We start from the raw sequence: 20,306 nt of genomic DNA, 5'->3' as shown, positions 1-20,306 counted from the left end.
GCCGCTGATGATACAGCAGCAAGAAGATACAAGTTGGATTCAGAAATCCTAACACCACAAGCTGATCCATATGGCAGACCACCAGGGCATGCCAGTGCAACAGTTATGGTACTGGTCAATCCAGACACCAAGTTCCCACCACGGCAAACTAAATTCTTCGAAACAAAATCCTTTTACTTGTAAATTCATGGAATCATAGAATGGTCATAGCAATGAAGGCCGTTCAGCCCATTGAGGCTGGGCCAGCTCTTTGGAGGAGCAATTTAGGTATGTCTCACTCCTAGAACATAGAACATAGAACATTACAGCGCAGAACAGGCCCTTCGGCCCACGATGTTGCACCGACCAGTAAAAAAAAAACTGTGACCCTCCAACCTAAACCAATTTCTTTTCGTCCATGAACCTATCTACGGATCTCTTAAACGCCCCCAAACTAGGCGCATTTACTACTGATGCTGGCAGGGCATTCCAATCCCTCACCACCCTCTGGGTAAAGAACCTACCCCTGACATCGGTTCTATAACTACCCCCCCTCAATTTAAAGCCATGCCCCCTCGTGCTGGATTTCTCCATCAGAGGAAAAAGGCTATCACTATCCACCCTATCTAAACCTCTAATCATCTTATATGTTTCAATAAGATCCCCTCTTAGCCGCCGCCTTTCCAGCGAAAACAATCCCAAATCCCTCAGCCTCTCCTCATAGGATCTCCCCTCCACACCAGGCAACATCCCGGTAAACCTCCTCTGCACCCTCTCCAAAGCCTCCACATCCTTCCTGTAATGTGGGGACCAGAACTGCACACAGTACTCCAAGTGCGGCCCCACTCCTGGGCCCTTTCCCTGTACAACTGCAAATTCTTTCAGGCACTTGCAAACCATGATTAAATCTGCTCCCCAACACCCCCTCAGTGCAGTCGATTTGTAACCACTTGTTTCATATTGCCTTCAGTTCTTTTGACAATCTCTTTAAATGTGTCATCAGGTTCTCAAGCCTTCTGCAACGGGAGCAGTTTCTCCCCATCTACTCTGTTTAGATTCTTAGTGATTAGGAAAAGCAAATCTTCTCTCAATCTCCGAAAAAAGCAGCTCCAGCTTCTCCACTTCATTCACACAGTGAAATCCTTCACCCCAGGACTAATTTCATAAATTTTTCCACTACATCTCCAAAACCTTCATATCCTTCTGAAAAACGAGAATTGAACACAATGCTACAGTCGAGGTCTAACCAGTGTTTTATAAAGGTTTGTCATAACGTCTTTGCTTGTGTATTGCATGGGCAGAATTCTCCCAAAGTGTCATAATGGTGAGAAAACGGGATTTGATTTATTGTCACATGTATTGGTATCCAGTGAAAAGTAAAGTATTACCAGTCTTATTGGCACACACACCACACCACAATCCTCCCACATTTAGTGCACTTAAAGAGCCTCTATATGAAACATGCCGTTATGGATGTGACTCACCCGAAGTGGCCACAGCTGTGCGCTGTTAACAAGACAGAAATGCAGTTAAACACTCCGGCTGCACACTCAGCCCATCATGCCAGGAGGGTGGCACCGCACAGTCCAGCCTCGTGCTTTACGGAGGGAGAGTTAGGATGGCTGCTGGGCGCCATGAGGACAGGTGGACTACCCTGCACCCAGAGAGGACAGACAACCCAGCAGCAGGGACTCCAATGCTACTGGGATGCGGTGACCACGGCAGTCAGTGCCCGCAGCCCGACACCAAAGACCCGCGCCCAATGTCGGAACAAAATGAATGACGTAATTTGGGCCGCAAGGGTGAGTATCCATCTCTTACACCTGAAGTATCCACACCAAATCCACTCCCTGACAACGCCGCCCAGCACCTGACCCTCCAGCATTGTCCTCAAATCTCTCAACCCCTGCCTGCTGAGGCACGGTGCCGACATACGCCACCTTCACCGAGGGCTCGCACATCACGGTGCAAAAACGTTGGGCCTCCAAGAGAATGCCGCACGAGCTGATGCAGGGGTTGCTGGAGTTCACTTCAGCTGCCTCTCCATTCCATGGAGTGTCCCAAGGGCCCACCAGTAACCCAAGGGAGGGGGAGACACTGGAGCCCATGCCGGGCCTTCCACCCAGGAGACCCCAGCTGTTCCCAGCCCTTCAGAACCCCCCCCCCCTCTCCTGACACCAGGCAGCAGGTTGAACAGTTGAGGCAACATTTTGAGTCTGGATAACGCTTCTAACTCGAAACATTGGCTCTATTCTCCCTCCAAAGATGCGGTCAAGCCTGCTGAGATTTTCCATTTTTTGTTTTTTTGTTTGATTCCAGCATCCGCAGTATTTTGCTTTTATCTGGAAACAGTCTCAAAGGATTGGATCCAAGTGTGGCAGGTGATGAGGGGGCATCAGCAATTCAAGTTAAAAATCCTACCATCAGAATGAGGCTGCTGGCTTGCAGGGAGTGGGTGCCTGTTTGAGTGTTGTTTACATATAGTGCCAACACCTTTGACCCCAGTGAGATAACTGCATTGCCTGCAACCTCCTGCCCACCTCCAGTGCACAACTGGCCAAGTCTCACATTGGCATAGCCAATTCACTGGCCACTGCTCGATTGTGCATGGCCAGCTGTCCTGCTTCTGACTGGAAGTTCTATTTGCACCACCTGGAGACACACCACTGCAACAAGATTTCATGCACTAACTTTGTCTTCCTCTCTCCACAAGTGCTGACTCTCTGTTGAGTACATACAAACACATGAATTAGGGGCAGGAGTAGGCCATTTGGCCCCTCAGGCCTGCTCCACCATTCAATAAGATCATGGCTATCAGATTGTAACGTAAATTCCTGCCTACTGCAGCCCTCCCCCCCTCCCCCAGATAAGCTTTGAGCCCCAAGCTTATCAAGAATTTATCCAGCTCTGCCTTAAAAATATTCAAGGACTCTTCCTCAGAGTGCAGTGGAAGAAAAGACTTTCAAAGACCCACCATTCTCAGAAGAAATAATTTCTCCTCATCGGTCTTAACTGGACAACCTTCATTTTTAGACAATGACCCTTAGTTCCAGATTCTCCCATAGGAGGAAGCATCCTCTCCACATCAAGACCCCTCAGGATTATGCATGTTGCAGTAAAGCCGTCTTTACTCTTATAAACTCCAGCGGATACAAGCCTTGCCTGCCCAACCTTTTCTCATAAGACAACCCTCCGCTTCCATGCATTAGCCTGGCAAACCTTCTCTGAATTGCTTCCAATGTATTTAGACCCGTCCTTAAATGAGACCAATGCTGTGCACAGTATTGTAGATGTTGTCTCAGATTCCCATCAAATGTCCATTTTTATTGTATAAAAACTCTTATCTATTTATGCAAAAGTCTCTCAAGAACTCAAAAATACAACAAGTTTGAATGCTTGTTAACAGTGAGCGGCAATGCTAAAGTATCAATAACTTACTGAACTGGGACTAGAGTGTCGCCTCAATTTTGGAGATTCTTTACCACTGGATGAGCTCTTGAAGTTAATGCATGCGTTGTTCTCAGAATGGACCCTCTTCACTTGGCTTGTTGGTTTATCAAATGGATCAAAACTGCTCTGTGTCCTTTGCACTCTAACTTTTCTGTCCTCGGGAATGGTGTCCAGCGGTTTGATAACTGAATCCACAGCCTGGGAATTTCGTGTGGACATCTTTGCGACGCATATCTGTAGAAAAGAAAAGTAGTTCATTTAATAGACAGGAACTGCTGTTCTACAGTACCTTTTATACGTCAAATGTTTTTTGCTCACTTACTGGCCATTCCATTCTGTAGCAACACAGGCTCAGATTCTGGCAGCACTGCTTGCAAGAAGCTACGCACCTACTAAAATCTTAACAGTCCTCGTGAGCCTCTTTCAGCATAAAATATTTATAATTCATATAATAGGCTGCTGTGGTGTAACTGGCTTCAATTACTCTTCCAGAATGCTGATCCAAACAATGTTAATGAGCAAGGGCCTAGTCTACCAGTGTGTTAGTGCTCCTGCAAATCACAAAGCAACAACCAGGCTGCAAGCCCGGTTCTAAACGACCAAATGAGGACTTAAGTTTCAATTGTTAATATTTAAGAATGATGTTAAATCATGCATGATTTAACAAGTTAGGTAGCTCAATTCAACAAGTGGTGTAACATTCTGCAATTCAATACACACTTTTGACAATCACCAAGCATCAGATCATGTAAATCTTACAGGATAGGATTATCTTGTTAAATTACCTAATGCAACTTCTCAAGATTCGTTTGCTGGTGTAGTATCTTTCAGAGTACTATTAAAACAGTCATTCGATCCATGTCGGACTGACCCTGCAACCACGGAACTGTTGTTCTAGATTCCCCACAAAGTGGCTTTTCATTGTTCAGAGTAAGAGAAAAGTAGACAAACAACAGAAAAATGGACATACGTGAGCGAGAGAATGGAGAACAAGCAAATGAACGAGGAAGAAAAAAAGAATGAAGAAAGGAGCGAGAAGAGGGGGGAAATGAATGACATGAAACAAGAGGAAAAGGAAAAAAAAAAGCAGGGAGCAAAGAGAAAGAAATAACAACAAAAAGAAGAATCTGAAGGGGCACCAAAAATACCAGCAAATTCCAGTTAAGGTCACAACCAACCTCTGGAAATAGATGAGGGTGAACTTGACTGGGACTCTTCATCTGGGTTCACCTACACTCATTTTTCCTTTCTCAGTACAAATGTGCTGACAGCATGCGCTCAAATCTGAAACCAGACTTGCATTAATCCTGGAACGTTACGTTTCACTCTGCAGCCATTTCAAATCATTCACGAGTAAACTGCACCCATACCAAAAAGTACATCCAAATGCCTCATTGCTCAGGGTCACTGGAAGAGCACCTATTAAAGACAAGATTCTTCAGGACTATGGAGATCTTGAAACATGAAAGTAGCATCATTAGCCCTTTAAAATGGGAGATGAATGGAAGGAAATACAAAGAAACTGAAAGGAGAAAAAGCATAGTAGACATTAATGGAAGCAAATGTAACAGAAAATCAATTAGCTCAAACCTGCTGCTTCCATTTTCTCCCTTGTTAAAAATGTAAACAATGAAAAAATGGCTGCCAGTTCAGTCATCTGGACCTCCACAGATTTTCTAATTGGGTTTGTTAGACTTGCACCTCATCAAATGAGCCGGATTAGAAGTATCTATGCGAGTAAGTGCTTTTTATGCCCATCTAAGGATCTCAAGTGCACCGATGTTTTACATTCAAACACGTAACCTCCTACAAGCTGGATAGACTTAAAGATCAGTTGATGGTGATACTTAATATTAGTACAGATGGTCATTGGAAAGTTCTTAAGCATCCTCAGCTGTATATCAAATGAATAACAGCGCTGTATGTTCTCCAGAAATGATTACTGGAAAAGTTTCTGGATCTCTCGTCACCAAACTGTGAAATGGATATTTTGGTGGCCCTCCCTGTCAAATGTAGCTGCAGTTAGGTTTCAGTACAGGCTGAATTCCAGCTGTCTAACTGCGTGTCTTTTAGCACTCACCAGTTGTTTTGTTTAGGAAAAAGAAATCCATCTGGCCTGCCTGTTTACTCCTAAAGGGCCAGATGTTCCCCTCTCAATTTTCCATGACAGTACCTCCCTCTCCAATATACAATATTGATTGCAGTTAATTTTAAGTTCAGCAGCAGATCTTCTATCCCAACAAGTCTATCTTACATGATTACAACATAATTATATCAGGACCATCTGAATATGAGTCGAGTCCCAATAGCATGTTGCTATTTTCTCTTGTCTCTCCTCTTGAGATTTCTCTCCCTCCCTCCCTCTTCCTCCTCCTCTTCCTCCTCCTCCTCTTCCTCCTCCTCTTCCTCCTCCTCTTCCTCCTCCTCTTCCTCCTCCTCCCTCCCCCCCACTCCTGGCTTCTTTCTCTTTCTGTGCTTTGATAATTTGATGGGTGGTGCGTGGGAAAAAGTTTAAAGTTTGTTTATTAGTGGGTTTACATTAACACTGCAATGTAGTTACCGTGAAAATCCCCTAGTCACCATGCTCTGGCACCTATTTGGGTACACTGAGGGAGAATTTAGCATGGCCAGTGCACCTACCCAGCACGTCTTTCAGACCAAAGGAAGAAACCGCAGCATCCAGAGGAAACCCATGCAGACACGGGAGAATGTGCAGACTCTGCACAGACAGTGACCCAAGCTGGGAATCGAAGCAGGGCCCCTGGCGCTGAGAGGCAGCAGTGCTAACCACTGTGCCGCCCATACACTGCAGAATTTCAGATTAGATTTTTCAGCTGGAGATATGGGGAAAATGTGGTTAGGCACATGATCAGGAGTGGAATGGGAGCAAAACAGAGTAGTGGCAAAAGTAGCACGGAGTTAATTGGGTGAAAGCTAGGAACACCGCTGGCAACATTATCGTGGATACACGAGCGCAGAAACACCAACTGTGTTCTGAATTCTGCTTACCCCACTGACAGGAAAGATTCAGGGCAGCATGCAACAGAGCCAGTGACCATTTTAATGAAATAGAGCCTGGTATTAAAAGCAGCACACCAAGTGGGATAGGAAGAATGCACATTCTCCCCATGTCGGTGGGGGTTTTCTCGGGTGCTCCGGTTTCCTCCCACAGTCAGAAAGACGTGCTGGTTAGCTGCATTGACCCAAAAAGGGCCAGAGTGTGGCGACTAGGGGAATTTCACTGTCACTGCATTGCAGCGTTAATGCAAGCCTTGCTTGTGACTAATAAATAAACTTTACTTAAGTAGGGCTACAAATTTTACATTTTATTCCCAACGGATCAGACAACACTGAGGTTTTCTTTCCCCGTGGAATATTTTAGGAAAGGAGAGCATGATGTCAGCTAAGTTTCAGGTGCAGGTTGAGTGATGTTATTTAAACAAGACAGAGTGCGTAAAATTAGCTGTTGCCGAACTAAATTGTCAATGCCATCAGTACCGGTAATAAAAACAAAAAGTGGAGTTGGGTGTTGGGAGATGGCAATACAAGAAAGGACAGACAGTGGAAATTCACAGGAGGCCTATGAAGATGCATGCAAGAGGAGGAAACGAATTTAAATTGGTAGCGAGAATTTAAAGAAAATCTAAAATGTCTTCAGGAGCTGGGCTGTCATTCGCAGCTACACTCAATACTTAAATCACATTTGGCCAAAATAAGAGAGGTGACTCGCCACGTGTCAAAACAGCCTTTAAATTGTATTGCAAACTACCTGACAGTTACTAGCATTGTGCTTAATGCAGCTGCTGAATTATGATTGGGCTGAGAGACCCTGTACTGATCTCTTTCAGACCCTGTACTGATCTCTGCACAGATTTGCAGCCGCATCACACTGCACGGTCCCCGAAATAATTTGACTCAGCTTTAAGCACTGCGAATTACAAAACAAGCTGTGCGGCAAAGTTCTAACTTTCAACAGCCAGATTCTAAATCTGGGGTCATCGACAGGAACTCAGATTTAGAGTTTATCATTCTATTGCCTGTGGCGTCCAGATACCACAGTATTTTGTCAACAGACAGCTAAAATATTCAAACATCCCATTAGATCTAACGCACTCAACTTAAATTAAACTCTTATGTGCTTCAGCTCAGTTAAGTTTTCCCTCCCAGAAACAATTGACTGGATCACACAAGATCTTTATGTTGATTGAAATTGTTGGTCCTTGTATGCACACAAAAGGCAAAAAGGATTGGGAGTAAGTGAAACATAGGTACAAGGATATTACACAGCAGGGCTCAAAGAAACAAAGAATGAAAAGCAATTTAGCAATATCCAAATTCCAAAATTACATTCCTGTCTTGAAGCATACTTGTGGTTGAAGTTAGTATATTTTGTTAATGTATGTGAGAGAGCAGAGGGAATTCAGATTGAGTGTTTCTTGTATCATTCTGTCTGCATGAACTGTATCTTTTTTTGCAATCATACCCTCTGGAGGCCTTGTGATACTAATCCCTCAACCCAACCGTGAAGGAAGTTACAGTTGATTCCAGAAAATTTCAAGTCCAGTTGCCACATAATTAAACATTTTACATCCTGTGCATGTTCAAATCGGCACAAAATATTCAGATTGTTTCAAGCTTCTCCTTCAGTAAGACAACTAAACACATTACAACCAAAATAAAACAGTCCTTTCAGTGATTAAGTTGGTTCCTTACAATTAAATCCCACTATAGATCCTAAAAATTACAACTGTAATAAAAATGACGAACTTGAAAAAAGGACCAAACCCACCACAGCATCCAAAACCTCCAGGAGATTTTATCTTGCCTAGGCCTCTCCTCATTCATGCACTTAAGATTTTGCCTTCCCCTTCTTTCCCAGGATTATGATCTCTCTCAAACACATGAATGAATCAAGCACTGTTTTTCCAATTCCCCTCCTGCTGTTGAATAGCTATCTCCGAGGTGTATTCCCACATCGAACCACTCCTCCTGCTCCACCTCCACAACTGTACCACTTCGCTAGGCGGAGAGTTTTTCTGCTACCTTTCAGGCTTGTGCTACTTCTTTCTCGACATTAGCATGTTTTCCCAAGGAAAAAATTGATAGTATCTTGTAAGCCCCAGGAGGAAAAGATAAAACCAAATGCTATGAAACAAAGAAATATGGGAAAATAGCCTTGGAATAAGAGCATAAGAACATAAGAACTAGGAGCAGGAGTAGACCATCTGGCCCCTCGACCCCGCTCCACCATTCAATAAGATCATGGCTGATCTTTTTGTGGACTCAGCTCCACTTACCCACCTGCTCACCAGAACCCTTAATTCCTTTACTGTTCAAAAATGTATCTATCCTTGTCTTAAAAACATTCAATGAGGTCACTTCAACTGCTTCACTGGGCAGGGAATTCCACAGATTCCCAACCCTTTGTGTGTGAAGAAGTTCCTCCTCAACTCAATCCTAAATCTGCTTCCCCTTATTTTGAGGCTATGCCCTCTAGTTCTAGTTTCACCCACCAGTGGAAACAATGTCCCTGCTTCTATCTTATCTATTCCCTTCATAATCTTATATGTTTCTTGAAGATCTCCCCTCATTCTTCTGAATTCCAATGAGTATAGCCCCAGTCTACTCAGTCTCTCCTCATAAGCCAACCCTCTCAATTCGGAATAAGTCTCTTTGCTTATGATTGATCAGAGTTATGGTGATTTAACGCAACAGGAAACAACTTTCAGCAGATTAAATAAAGATTCCTTACTGATGATGACATTCCTCTTATGGTAACAAGAGAATGTTACACCACAACCCCTCCTCCCAAACCCACAATTAGAAGCTCAAACATAATTGTTTCAAAGCTATATGTTTGTAGTTAAGTTCCAAGGACGCAATTTTATTAATGGGTCATTGACAACCAGTCTTTGTTTTCAGCGTATTTCCACTAAGTACTTTGAGATGATTTCAAATTCCACGTTTCAAGTGGAAGCATTATGCTCATCAGGTATATTAATATTTTAATACTGTAATCAAAGGTTATGGGGAGAAAGCAGAATTAGGTTATCAAGTTGGATGATCAGCCATGGTCGTAATGAATAGTGAAGGAGGCTCAAAGGACCAAATGGCCTCCTCCTGCTTCTATCTTCCATGTTTTTATGTCAACCTGAACTCTACCAGTCATATTTCCAGACACCAAGAAATCAGCCCCCTCCCAATCGCAGGTGGTGTTCAGGTCGTTTTAATATTTGTGGAGGGAGGGGAGGAAGAGAAGTTCTTGGAATATATTCAGTTACTAAATGCTGTCATTCAATACAGTTTGTTGCACTATGTTAGTTAAATATATTGTTCAATAGATTTTCATTCTGATTTTTTGCAAGAATTTAATTTGATCAAGACACTGCAAATTGTAAAATGACAAGTCCTAAAATGTTCTTTGGTGCTAACCTTTGTATCCTTTTGAGCAACAAGAGACATTTTAAAGTTGTTCTCGTTAATTTCCAGGTTCTAAATTGGTGTACGAGATATCCATATCATCGGATAAAATCTGCTTTTGTTCAATGGTAACACTCACGTCTTGCAGTCAGAAAGTCATGGATTCAAACTCCACTCCAGAGACACATAATCTACTCTGACAACATTAAAGAGGGGCTGCATTGCTGGGATGAAACCGAGGCCTCATCTACCTCGTAAACTGAATGTGGAATATCCTGAGGCATTATTTTAAATAAGCTGTAGATTTCTTCAAGAGAAGTGGTCAACACCACAGTAATGGATTGACTGGCCATTTATCATCCTGTCATTTGAGGGACACCTTGCTATGAGTGGCAGTGCTTTTCTACAAACAAACAATGCAGCTTAAAAGTAATTCATCAGTTGGAAACACGTTCGGACATCTTTTATTTTGTACACAATGAGAGCTGCAGTGAACAGGAGTTGGGATTTTAACAGCAAGTTGCTTTACAATTTGGACTGAGATCATTCCAAGGGAAACTGATATTCTTACAGCAGTAAGGCTAGTATTACAGTACCAAATGTTCCTCCATATAAATGGTTCAATTCACTGCCATGCTGCAGTACTAACTGTTATCTTTAAATTTGAGTGGCAAGTTCCTCGCTGGAGAGAATGCAGTTAAATTTATTACCTTTTGATTGTCCACCACTTAACTGCTGCAGCTACTAAATTATTAGTTCTTAACTTGGTTCTTAAAGGGACTGGATAAGACAATTATTAGGACTAATGAACAGGTAAAAATCTCAGTTCAAGAGAAGATGCATTATATCAAAGGTATGTTCCAAATGCTATGCAAATTGCATCCATAATTTGGATGAAATTCTTAGTTTGTATTCAAAATGTTACAGACTCATTTATAAAACTGCATTCTGAAGAGAAAGTTCCGAGGGAACAGAGGAAATAAAATACAGAGTACAGATCTTAAATGATCATTGCCAAAGGTGGCTTGATAGTACCAATGCAAGCAAATGCCTGAAGGACAGTCTGGGCCTGCATCAAGTGGGTGAATAAATGAACTTACGTGATCTTAAGTTACAGTATCAGATATTCCTTAGAATGAGAAATGAACGTGCTGAAGCTACAACACAATAACCTACAGAGAAAGGCTCAATGAACAACATTGTCCTCATATGTGGTGGCACATGAGCATGAGACACCAGGCTGAAGCACCTGTCTTTTATCTTCAGTTAAATATACTGAGTTGACCATCTACTTTGCTGTCATCCCAGTGTGCCCAATAGTATATATTCCAGACTTAACTAAATCAGCTCACCCCAGACGCCATTATGGAGTGGTTGTGTGCATTGGACTCAGCAAACACTATGGGTCCTGACAACATGTCAGGTGTAAGACTGAAGTTGTCCACTTCCTACTCGAGCTTCTCTACACCCGCTATCACATTGCCATTTCTGTGAAATATTGGCCAGGCATGGTAGTCCATAAATAGGCAACATCCAAGCCCCAATTACCACCCATCAGCCTCCTCTCAATCATCAGCGAAGTGATGGAAGGAGTTATCAGCAGCGCCATCAAAAACCTGTACACCAAAACATCAGTTGGGTTATAATAAAAATCTTTGACCCAGGCACAATAGCCAAAAGACAGACAAATCAAAGTATTTGCTCTTGATGCCAAAGAAGCACTCAATGACCTAAAAGGCTAAGCAAAACAGAGGTCTCTGGATGTCAAAGAGAAAGAAACTAGAGACTGGAGGCACAAAGGAAGATGAGCGTCTTCAAGACAGAAATTGATAAATTCTTGATTTCTCGAGGAATTAAGGGCTATGGGGAGAGAGCGGGTAAATGGAGTTGAAATCAACCATGATTGAATGGTGGAGTGGACTCGATGGGCCGAATGGCCTTACTTCCGCTCCTATGTCTTATGGTCTTATGGTCTTATGGTTATAGCTGTTAAATAGTGCATCATCGTAGCCCCAGGGCATTACAGCAGCAGTTCCTCAGGGAAGTGTGTTGAGCCAAATCAGTTTTACATGTTTCAGTGGTTAGCACTGCTGTCTCACAGCGCCAGGGACCCACGTTCAATTATGACCTCAATCAGTGTGTGTGGAGTTTGTACCCAGTTTTCTCCGGGTGCTCCAGTTTCCTCCCACACTCTAAAGATGTGCAGGTTAGGATGATTGGCCATGCTAAATTACCCCTTAATGTCAGGGGGACAAGCAGGGTAAATACCTGAGGTTATGAGGGGATGGGGCCTGGGTGGGATTGCTGTCGGTGCAGGCACGATGGGCTGTATGGCCTCCTTCTGCACTGTAAGGATTCTGTGATTTCTATATATAATCATCCCTTAGGAAATAAAGCGCTGATTATGCCATAATTTCGCTTCATTCACAATTTCTCAGGTAATAAAGCAGCACTCGTCAATCTCGACAGCATCCAGGCCTGAGTCAACAGGTTTTGAACATCAGGGTGAGGAAAATATACTTCAGTGACCCAAGAGCTGGGTAACCCACTGCTAACTTCTTTCGAGTCACCACTGATCAGATGCTTAACTAGACCTGCCATATTAGGATTGTGGTTATAGAGCATTGAGTAGCATACCGTCCAAGTCCTCAAAGCATCTCCATCACCTACAAGTCAGCAGTATGAAAGTTATGGTTATATTCATCACATAGCCAAGTGGATACAGCTGCAAGACTTGAGCTCTGCCGAGTTAGATCTGTTTAGTAGATCCCCATCACTGGACTCAGTGTTACACTTCCTCCATTATACGTCCCACATACAGTGGTGTCACACTTCTTTGTGGCTTCCACACCCAACAAGCAAAGGTGTGGGGAACCAAGATTTCAAAGTTCTGCCTCTATCTTTCAATTAATTATACCATTCTGACTTAGATTTACCATCCATTCATGGTTGCTTCAAGATCTTGGGAAGCCCTATCTGACACCATTGTTGAAGCCATCACAAGCCTGCAGCAGTTGAAAAAGGAACAATAATTTCCCAAGGCAAGTAGGGGTGAGCAACAGTTGCTGCCTTGCCAGCATCACCCAGAGAACTATTTATATATGCAAAAAGTGTGGAATGACAAGCCAGTATGAACACAGGCAGCTTTTACGTGTAAGCGAACAGATTTATGGTCTCTTCCCTGCAAATTTAAAATGAGTGAAAGCTCTGCATGAGTATGCCCGGATTCCCAAAGACAATCAAGCAAACGTCTTCCTGGAAATAATATTATTTAATCTGTACTAATAATGAGGAAGGAACAGTGATCCATCTCCATTGTTCACCCTGAGCCGGCAGCCTTTATAGACTTTTCTCACAGCAGCAGTGGTATCTGAAGTATACGCTCACTTCATTTTATCTCTATCATCTTAAGTCACATTCCCTGGCAGATATTCACACCCTTCTTTTGAAATAAATTGCCACAGGTTGTTGGATGTCATTTCACAATTCCAACTGTCAGCCTCTTTATTTCAGGAATGTTAATGCGTTCTGTCAACACTTTTCATTCTATTTTCCTGCCTGCTCCCAACCAAATGTTCCCTCCCAGTGACATCATTTGATATGGAGGCAGACACACACAAAAATATGGCAAACTCAAGAAGTTCTCTTGCCCTTCTTTTACCAGTTGCCATTTTTAAATTTCTATATTTTGTCTTAGAATACTTCTGAGTATTTGCTGCTTGGAAATGGTTGAAACTTCAGCCCATTTATTCCTACCACCTCTAATCCATTTCTATTCACTGAGCTGACATTTGCCAAATACAGGAAACATTTTGACCTTGACTACATATCTTTCAAATTAGCACAACAGTAAGTTTTAAGGCCATAAGATATAGGAACAGAATTAGGCCATTTGGCCCATCGAGTCTGCACCACCATTCAATCATGGCTGATTGTTTTAATGGGGTTGAGAAACCTAAGAATATCCCAGGAACAAGCCCTTCGGCCTCCAAGCCTGCTGCATCCCGTTTACCCACTTGCATCCCTCTATTCCCCGTTTGTTCACATGTTTATCAAGATAAGTCATAAATGTGGCTAACGTAACTACCTCACTTGGCAGTGCATTCCAGGCCCCCACCACCCTCTGTGTACAAAACTTCTCCCGCACATCTTCACTGAACCTTCACACACTCCTCCTCCTCCTCCCCCACCACCTTGAACTTGTGCCCCCTTGTAATTGCCATTTGTGCCCTGGGAAAAAGCTTCCAACTGGTCACCCTATCTATATCTCAATCTTATAAACTTCTATGAGGTCACCCCCCCTCAGCCGCTGTCTTTCAAGTAGAATAATCCCACTTTATTTAAATCTCTCCTCATAGCTAATACTCTCCGTACCAGAAAACATCCTGGTAAACCTTTTCTGTACTCTCTCCAAAGCATCCACATCCTTCTGGTAGTGTGGTGACCAGAATTGGACACAGTATGCCAAACATGGTCTAATCAACGTTTTATACAAGTGCAACATAATTTGCCAACTTTTATACTCGATGTCCTGTCCGATGAAGGCAAGCATGCCATATGTTTTCTTCACCACCTTTTCCACCTATGCTGCTACTTAAGGATCTGTGGACCTGTACTCCCAGATCTGTGTGGCTATGCTCCTGATGGTTCTGCCATTTATTTTACAGCTCCCGCCTTTTCCCTGTAACCTTTGATCTCTTTACCAATCAAGAACCTATCTATCTCTGCCTTAAATATACTCAATGACCTGACCTCCACAGCCTCCTGTGGCAATGAATTCCATAAATTCACTACCTACTTGCTGAAGAAATTCCTTCTCCTCCTCGGTTCTAAAGGGTCGTTCGTCTCTTTATTCTGAAGCTGTGCCCTTGAATCCAAGTCTCTCCTACTAAGTTTTGCATATTAAAACTGTAACTTTGGGTTGATACAATAGGTTTTATGGAATCATTGTTCTATTGTTTGTTGTTCCAACAAACGCTTTTCTGGAAAACAAATTATTGAATTCATAACCGTATTGAATTCAGAGACCGTAGTACTATATTTTGGGAGGAGTAATCTTTCATTTACGGAGGTATATTGACAGGCCACCTGCGAGCAGGTGGTTGTAAAAGATCACAAAGAAAATCTGGGTTGTTCCTTAAATGGTCATTCATCCCTCAACAATCATTCATTGGAAAATATGTTATCTGTTAATTTCTCATTGCCGCTTATCAGACCTGCTTTATGCAAACTATCAATTACATTACAACAATAATTCTAATTCAGAAGAACTTGGTTCCTTCAGTGGGTAGAGGTCACTGAATTGATAAACCACAAACCTTGAAGAATGCTCTGGGGTGCCAGATTCAAATCTCACCATGGTAGATGGTTAAATTTGAATTCTAAAGATAAACCTAGGTTCATGAAAGATGCTATATAAATACAGGTGTTAGACATGTTTCATGTCAGCTGCAGTATATTCACGGACAACAGCTGAGCACAGGTATATACAGTTCACATGCTTACTAGGATAATCACTGAGCGATCTGTCAGCATACTGGAACAATGATTCAAGTGTCTGGATAAATCTGGGAACATCTTGTAAAGAATGCTGCACATTGTCCCACTCAAAGACATTATTATTACCTTGGAAAAGCCCACAAGAGAAGCTATTAACACTAAAAAAAAAACTACTGATTCCGAAAACCTGAAGTAAAAGCAGAAAATGTTGGAAAAATTCAGCAAGTCAGGAGAGAAAGAGAGGCTGGAATCCTCCAACCTTGCTTGCAGTTGGAATTCTCTGGCCCCGCTGCTGCGAACAGAGATTTGGTTGAGCACTAAATTATCCTTTCTTGCTGACAATGGTAGTGGAGCGTACGAGACTAGGGATTCCTAGCCAGAGTTAATGTTTCAGGTCAATGACCCACTGTCTGCTAAAATGGAGGCAGCGAATATGGTCTGACATTTCGGAACTCCATGACGAGTCCAGAAGCTCAATGTTAAGATAGGCGCTGGTGATGCTTCAGCCATTTGTAGCTCCCCTAGACCCCGCCATAGATTCTTTACACATCTCATTACCACACTCTTGATTTTCTTTTTTTATTCTTTCATGGGATGTGGGCATCACTAGCAAGGGCAGCATTTGTGCCCATCCCTAGTTGCCCCCTGAACCAATTGCCCCCTCGATTTCAGAGGGCATTTAAGAGTCAACCACATTGCTGTGGGTCTGGAGTCACATGTAGGCAAGACCAGGTAAGGACGGCAGATTTCCTTCCCTAAAGGACATTAGTGAACCAGATGGGTTTTTCAACAATCGACAATGGTTTCCTGTTCGTCAACAGACTTAATTCCAGATTTTTTATTGAATTGGAATTTCACCATCCACTGTGGTGGGATTCAAACAGAGTCCCCAGAACATTACCCTGGGTCTCTGGATTGCTAATCCAGTGACAATACCACTACGCCACCATCTTAGCAGGCAATAAGAGCAGTAGAGACACCTGGTCAGCCATTCTTGATGTGGAGTGGCACCCTTCAAGCTGGAACCTCTAGCTTCAGGCTAGTAACCAGTTTCAGGGAAAACAAACCACAGAAAACAGATGAAGTGCTTCGAAAGGTTATTCATGACACGAATCAATTCCAGCCTCCCGGACTAGCTGAATCCACTACAGTTTGCCTACTGCCGCAACAGGTCCACAGCAGATGCCATTTCCCTGGCCCTGCACTCAACCCTGGAACACCGAGATAACAAGGACACCTATGTCAGACTCCTATTTATTGACTACAGCTCAGCCTTCAGCACTATTATTCCCACGAAACTCATCTCCAAACTCCATGGCCTGGGCCTTAGCAATTCCCTCTGCGACTGGATCCTGAACTTCCTAACTCACAGACCACAATCAGTAAGGATAGGCAACACCACCTCCTCCACAATCATCCTCAACACCAGTGCCCCACAAGGCTGTGTTCTCCTTATACATCCATGACTGTGGGGCCAAATTCCCCTCCAATTCGATTTTCAAGTTTGCTGACGACACCACCGTAGTGGGTCGGATCTCAAACAATGACGAGACAGAATACAGGAATGAGATCGAGAATCTGGTGCAGCAACAATAATCTCTCCCTCAATGTCAACAAAATGAAGGAGATTGTCATCGACTTCAGGAAGCGTAAAGGAGAACATGTCCCTGTCTACATCAACGGGGACAAAGTAGAAAGGTCGAGAGCTTCAAGTTTTTAGGTGTCCAGATCACCAACAACTTGTTCTGGTCCCCCCCATGCCGACACTATAGTTAAGAAAGCCCACCAACACCTCCACTTTCTCAGAAGACCAAGAAAATTTGGTATGTCAGCTATGACTCTCACCAACTTTTACAGATGCACCAAAGAAAGCATTCTTTCTGATTGTACCACAGCTTGGTATGGCTCTGCCCAAGACCGCAAGGAACTACAAAAGGTCATGAATGTAGCTCAATCCATCACACAAACCAGCCTCCCATCCATTGACTGTCTACACTTCCCGTTGCCTCGGCAAAGCAGCCAGCATAATTAAGGACCCCATGCACTCTTCCGTCGGGAAAAAGATGCAGGTACCTGAAGTCACGTACCAACCGACTCAAGAACAGCTTCTTCCCGGCTGCTATCAGACTTTTGAATGGACTTGCCTTGCATTAAGTTGATCTTTCGCTACACCCTAGCTATGACTGTCACACTACATCCTGCACTCTCTCATTTCTTTCTCTATGAACAGTATGTTTTGTCTGTATAGCACGCAAGAAACAACACTTTTCAATGTATATTAGTACATGTGACAATAACTCAAATTAAATGTATGCATGTGCTTGTCTGTCTCGTGCGTCTAGAAACATGGGAAGTCACCTAATTCTAAGTAAGCCTAAGAACAGAGTTCAGGGAACAGCAAAAGAACTGAAGTAGCTACAGTATGAGTGACAAATAAGAAATAAGCTGAATAGTAATAAGGTCAGGTAAGGACTCTTTCCCAAAGGAGTTTTATATACTAATGCACAAAGTACAAGAGGTAAATCAAGTCAGATACTCGAATACAGCTTGGAGGATATGACACGCTGGTCATTACTGACATCACTGCAAATGATCCTAAGAACACAAGCAATAGTCTTGCAAATAGGGCATTTGACTCTCCGTACCTACTCATTCATTCAAATGGGTACTGGGTTGACCTACAACCTCATCTTCCAGCACTACCCTGACACCCCTTAATGCCCAGAAATTTGTCAAACTCCTTTCTGAATACACTCAATGGCTGAACTGTCTTGGCTCTCTAGTGTAGAGAAATCCAAAGATTCAGAACCCTTTGAATGAAGAAATTTCTCATCAGTTCTAAATAGTCACCTCTATTTTGAGACTCTAACCCCATGTTCTAGGTTCCCTAGTTTGGGAAAACATTTTCTCAGAATCAACCTTGTCAAGTCCCTTAAGAAGTTTAATTGTTCCAGTTAGATCATATCATATTCTCCTAAACTCAAGGGAATATATGCCTAGTCTATTCATTCCTCCTTTGTTTTGCCACCTACCTGGGCCAGATCTGCTCTCACCCCATTGAAATTGATCCTCCCACCCTCCCCTCAATTAATTTTTACTCTGAAATGCTCCTTGTCCTTTTCCATTGCCATGATAATCTTTTTGATATTATGATCCCCACCCTACCCCCCTCCCCCCCAGCCAAGACTGACATTTGATCCAGCTCATTCCCCAAAATCAGATCCAGCAATGTCATTCCTTGCTGGAATGGAAACATTCTGTAGAAAATTCTCCTGATCACACTCTGGAAATTCTTGCCTCTCTCATGTGGCACTTCCTTGAATGTTTTTGAAAATGCACGATGCCAACATCCACTGGTTCCCCCTCACTCATCTCATCATTTACATGGGATGGTGATATTTATTGCAAAAGGACTGGAGTATAAAAATAGAGAAGTGTTATTGCAATTGTATAGGGTGTTGGTGAGACCACATCTGGAGTATTGTGTCCAGTTGTGGTCCCCTTATTTGACAAAGGATGTGTTGGCATTGGAGGCAGTTCAGAGGAGGTTCACCAGATTGATTCCAGGGATGAAAGGGTTGGTGTATGAGGAGAGATTAAACAGTTTGGGCTTGTTCTCAGAGTTTAGAAGGATGAGAGGAGATCAGTTTGAAGTATATAAATTTTTTTAAAGGAATTGATAAAATGTTTTCTCTTAAGTAACCTAGAATAAGAGGTCACAGGTATAGGTTGCGAGGTGGTAGATTTAAAACGGAGATAAGGAGGAACTAATTCTCAGAGGGTGGTGAATTTGTGGAACTCGCTGTCCCATAGCGCGGTGGAGTCTGAATCATTGAGGGAGAGATAGACATATTTCTAATTAAAAAAGGATAAGGGGAAATGGGGAACAGGCGAGGAGGTGGATTTGAGACCAGGGAGTGATCAGCCATGATCTGACTGAGTGCGGAGCAGGCTCAAAGGGCTGGATTTGCCTACTTCTGCTCCTAATTACTATGTTCCTATACTCAAAGAACAAAACAGATCTGTGTACCGCAATTTGGAAAGGATGGGAATACTTTAAAGAAGGGGCAGAAAAGATTTATGAGAATGATTCCAGACAATGAGGACTTTTATTTACATACCAACCCAATAGGTCGAATTGGCTTCCTTTGGTGCTGTAAACATTGTGTTGAGTCTGCTAATCAGATTATGATTTTCCACGTGTCCTGCTGCCACATCGCTAACAATGGATTCTAGCATTTTGCTAAGGAACTAAATATTCTAGGCTAGGAAAATTGGATGCAGCCATCACTCATTAAATCATTAACATGAGACACGAGACACTACAGGGAAGGGAAACCAGAAACTCTTATGGTAAATTGTTATTGGCATCTTTCGATCTATGAGAGAGGATGGACACAGTAAACAATTCATTTAGATGGGAGATCTTCAACTGGTGCTAACAAAAAATAGACTGGGATAGCAAAAGAAAGTGAGAAAGACAGCAAGAACTATAAATAACGAAAATAAAAATAAATTTGACTGAAAGATTAAACAAGTTCTGACAAGTTTATTTTATTACGCAAGGGCCCTCAAGGATAATATGGGCCTTTGAGAAGCACATGTGGGTATTACAAAAGAAAATAAGGAAATGTTAGATTTGAATAATTACTTTTTGTCAGCCTTAACAGTAAAGTAAGATACTGATCCAGTTCTTCCGGTCTCTGAATAGTCAGAGAACTGAAGTACCCCAGAACATGCACTACTGTTCCTCTCAAAAATCCCAATGCACTTCCAAAGGGCAATTCCCTTGCACCCCAGAACCCTCTAAAGTCTGCAACTCTGAGTTAGAGTTGGAGACTGTCGATGGTTCCGACTTATTTACCTGAAGAGTTACCCAGGAAATGTTAGACAGAAAAAAAAAGGGCAACTCCTGGGTAACTATACAATAAAGCCCCCAATTACCTCTGACAACTACC

The 20,306-nt window shown here is 42.7% G+C and overlaps 1 protein-coding gene across 2 annotated transcripts in view; it reads right to left on the bottom strand.

The window, feature by feature from the left end:
• cdk14 (cyclin dependent kinase 14) overlaps positions 1–20,306 on the bottom strand; it is a 570,262-nt gene that overhangs the window by 428,196 nt on the left and 121,760 nt on the right. For both annotated transcript variants that reach the window (XM_078235399.1, XM_078235409.1), the window contains one exon: positions 3,418–3,663. In XM_078235399.1, coding sequence (XP_078091525.1) covers positions 3,418–3,663 — 246 coding nt within the window. The remainder of the gene's footprint in view (positions 1–3,417; positions 3,664–20,306) is intronic.

The sequence above is a fragment of the Mustelus asterias genome, chromosome 2, assembly GCF_964213995.1.
Source record: "Mustelus asterias chromosome 2, sMusAst1.hap1.1, whole genome shotgun sequence".
Lineage (NCBI taxonomy): Eukaryota > Metazoa > Chordata > Chondrichthyes > Carcharhiniformes > Triakidae > Mustelus > Mustelus asterias.
Note: the sequence above shows the minus strand (reverse complement) of the source record. Positions and strands in the feature narration are given on the sequence as shown.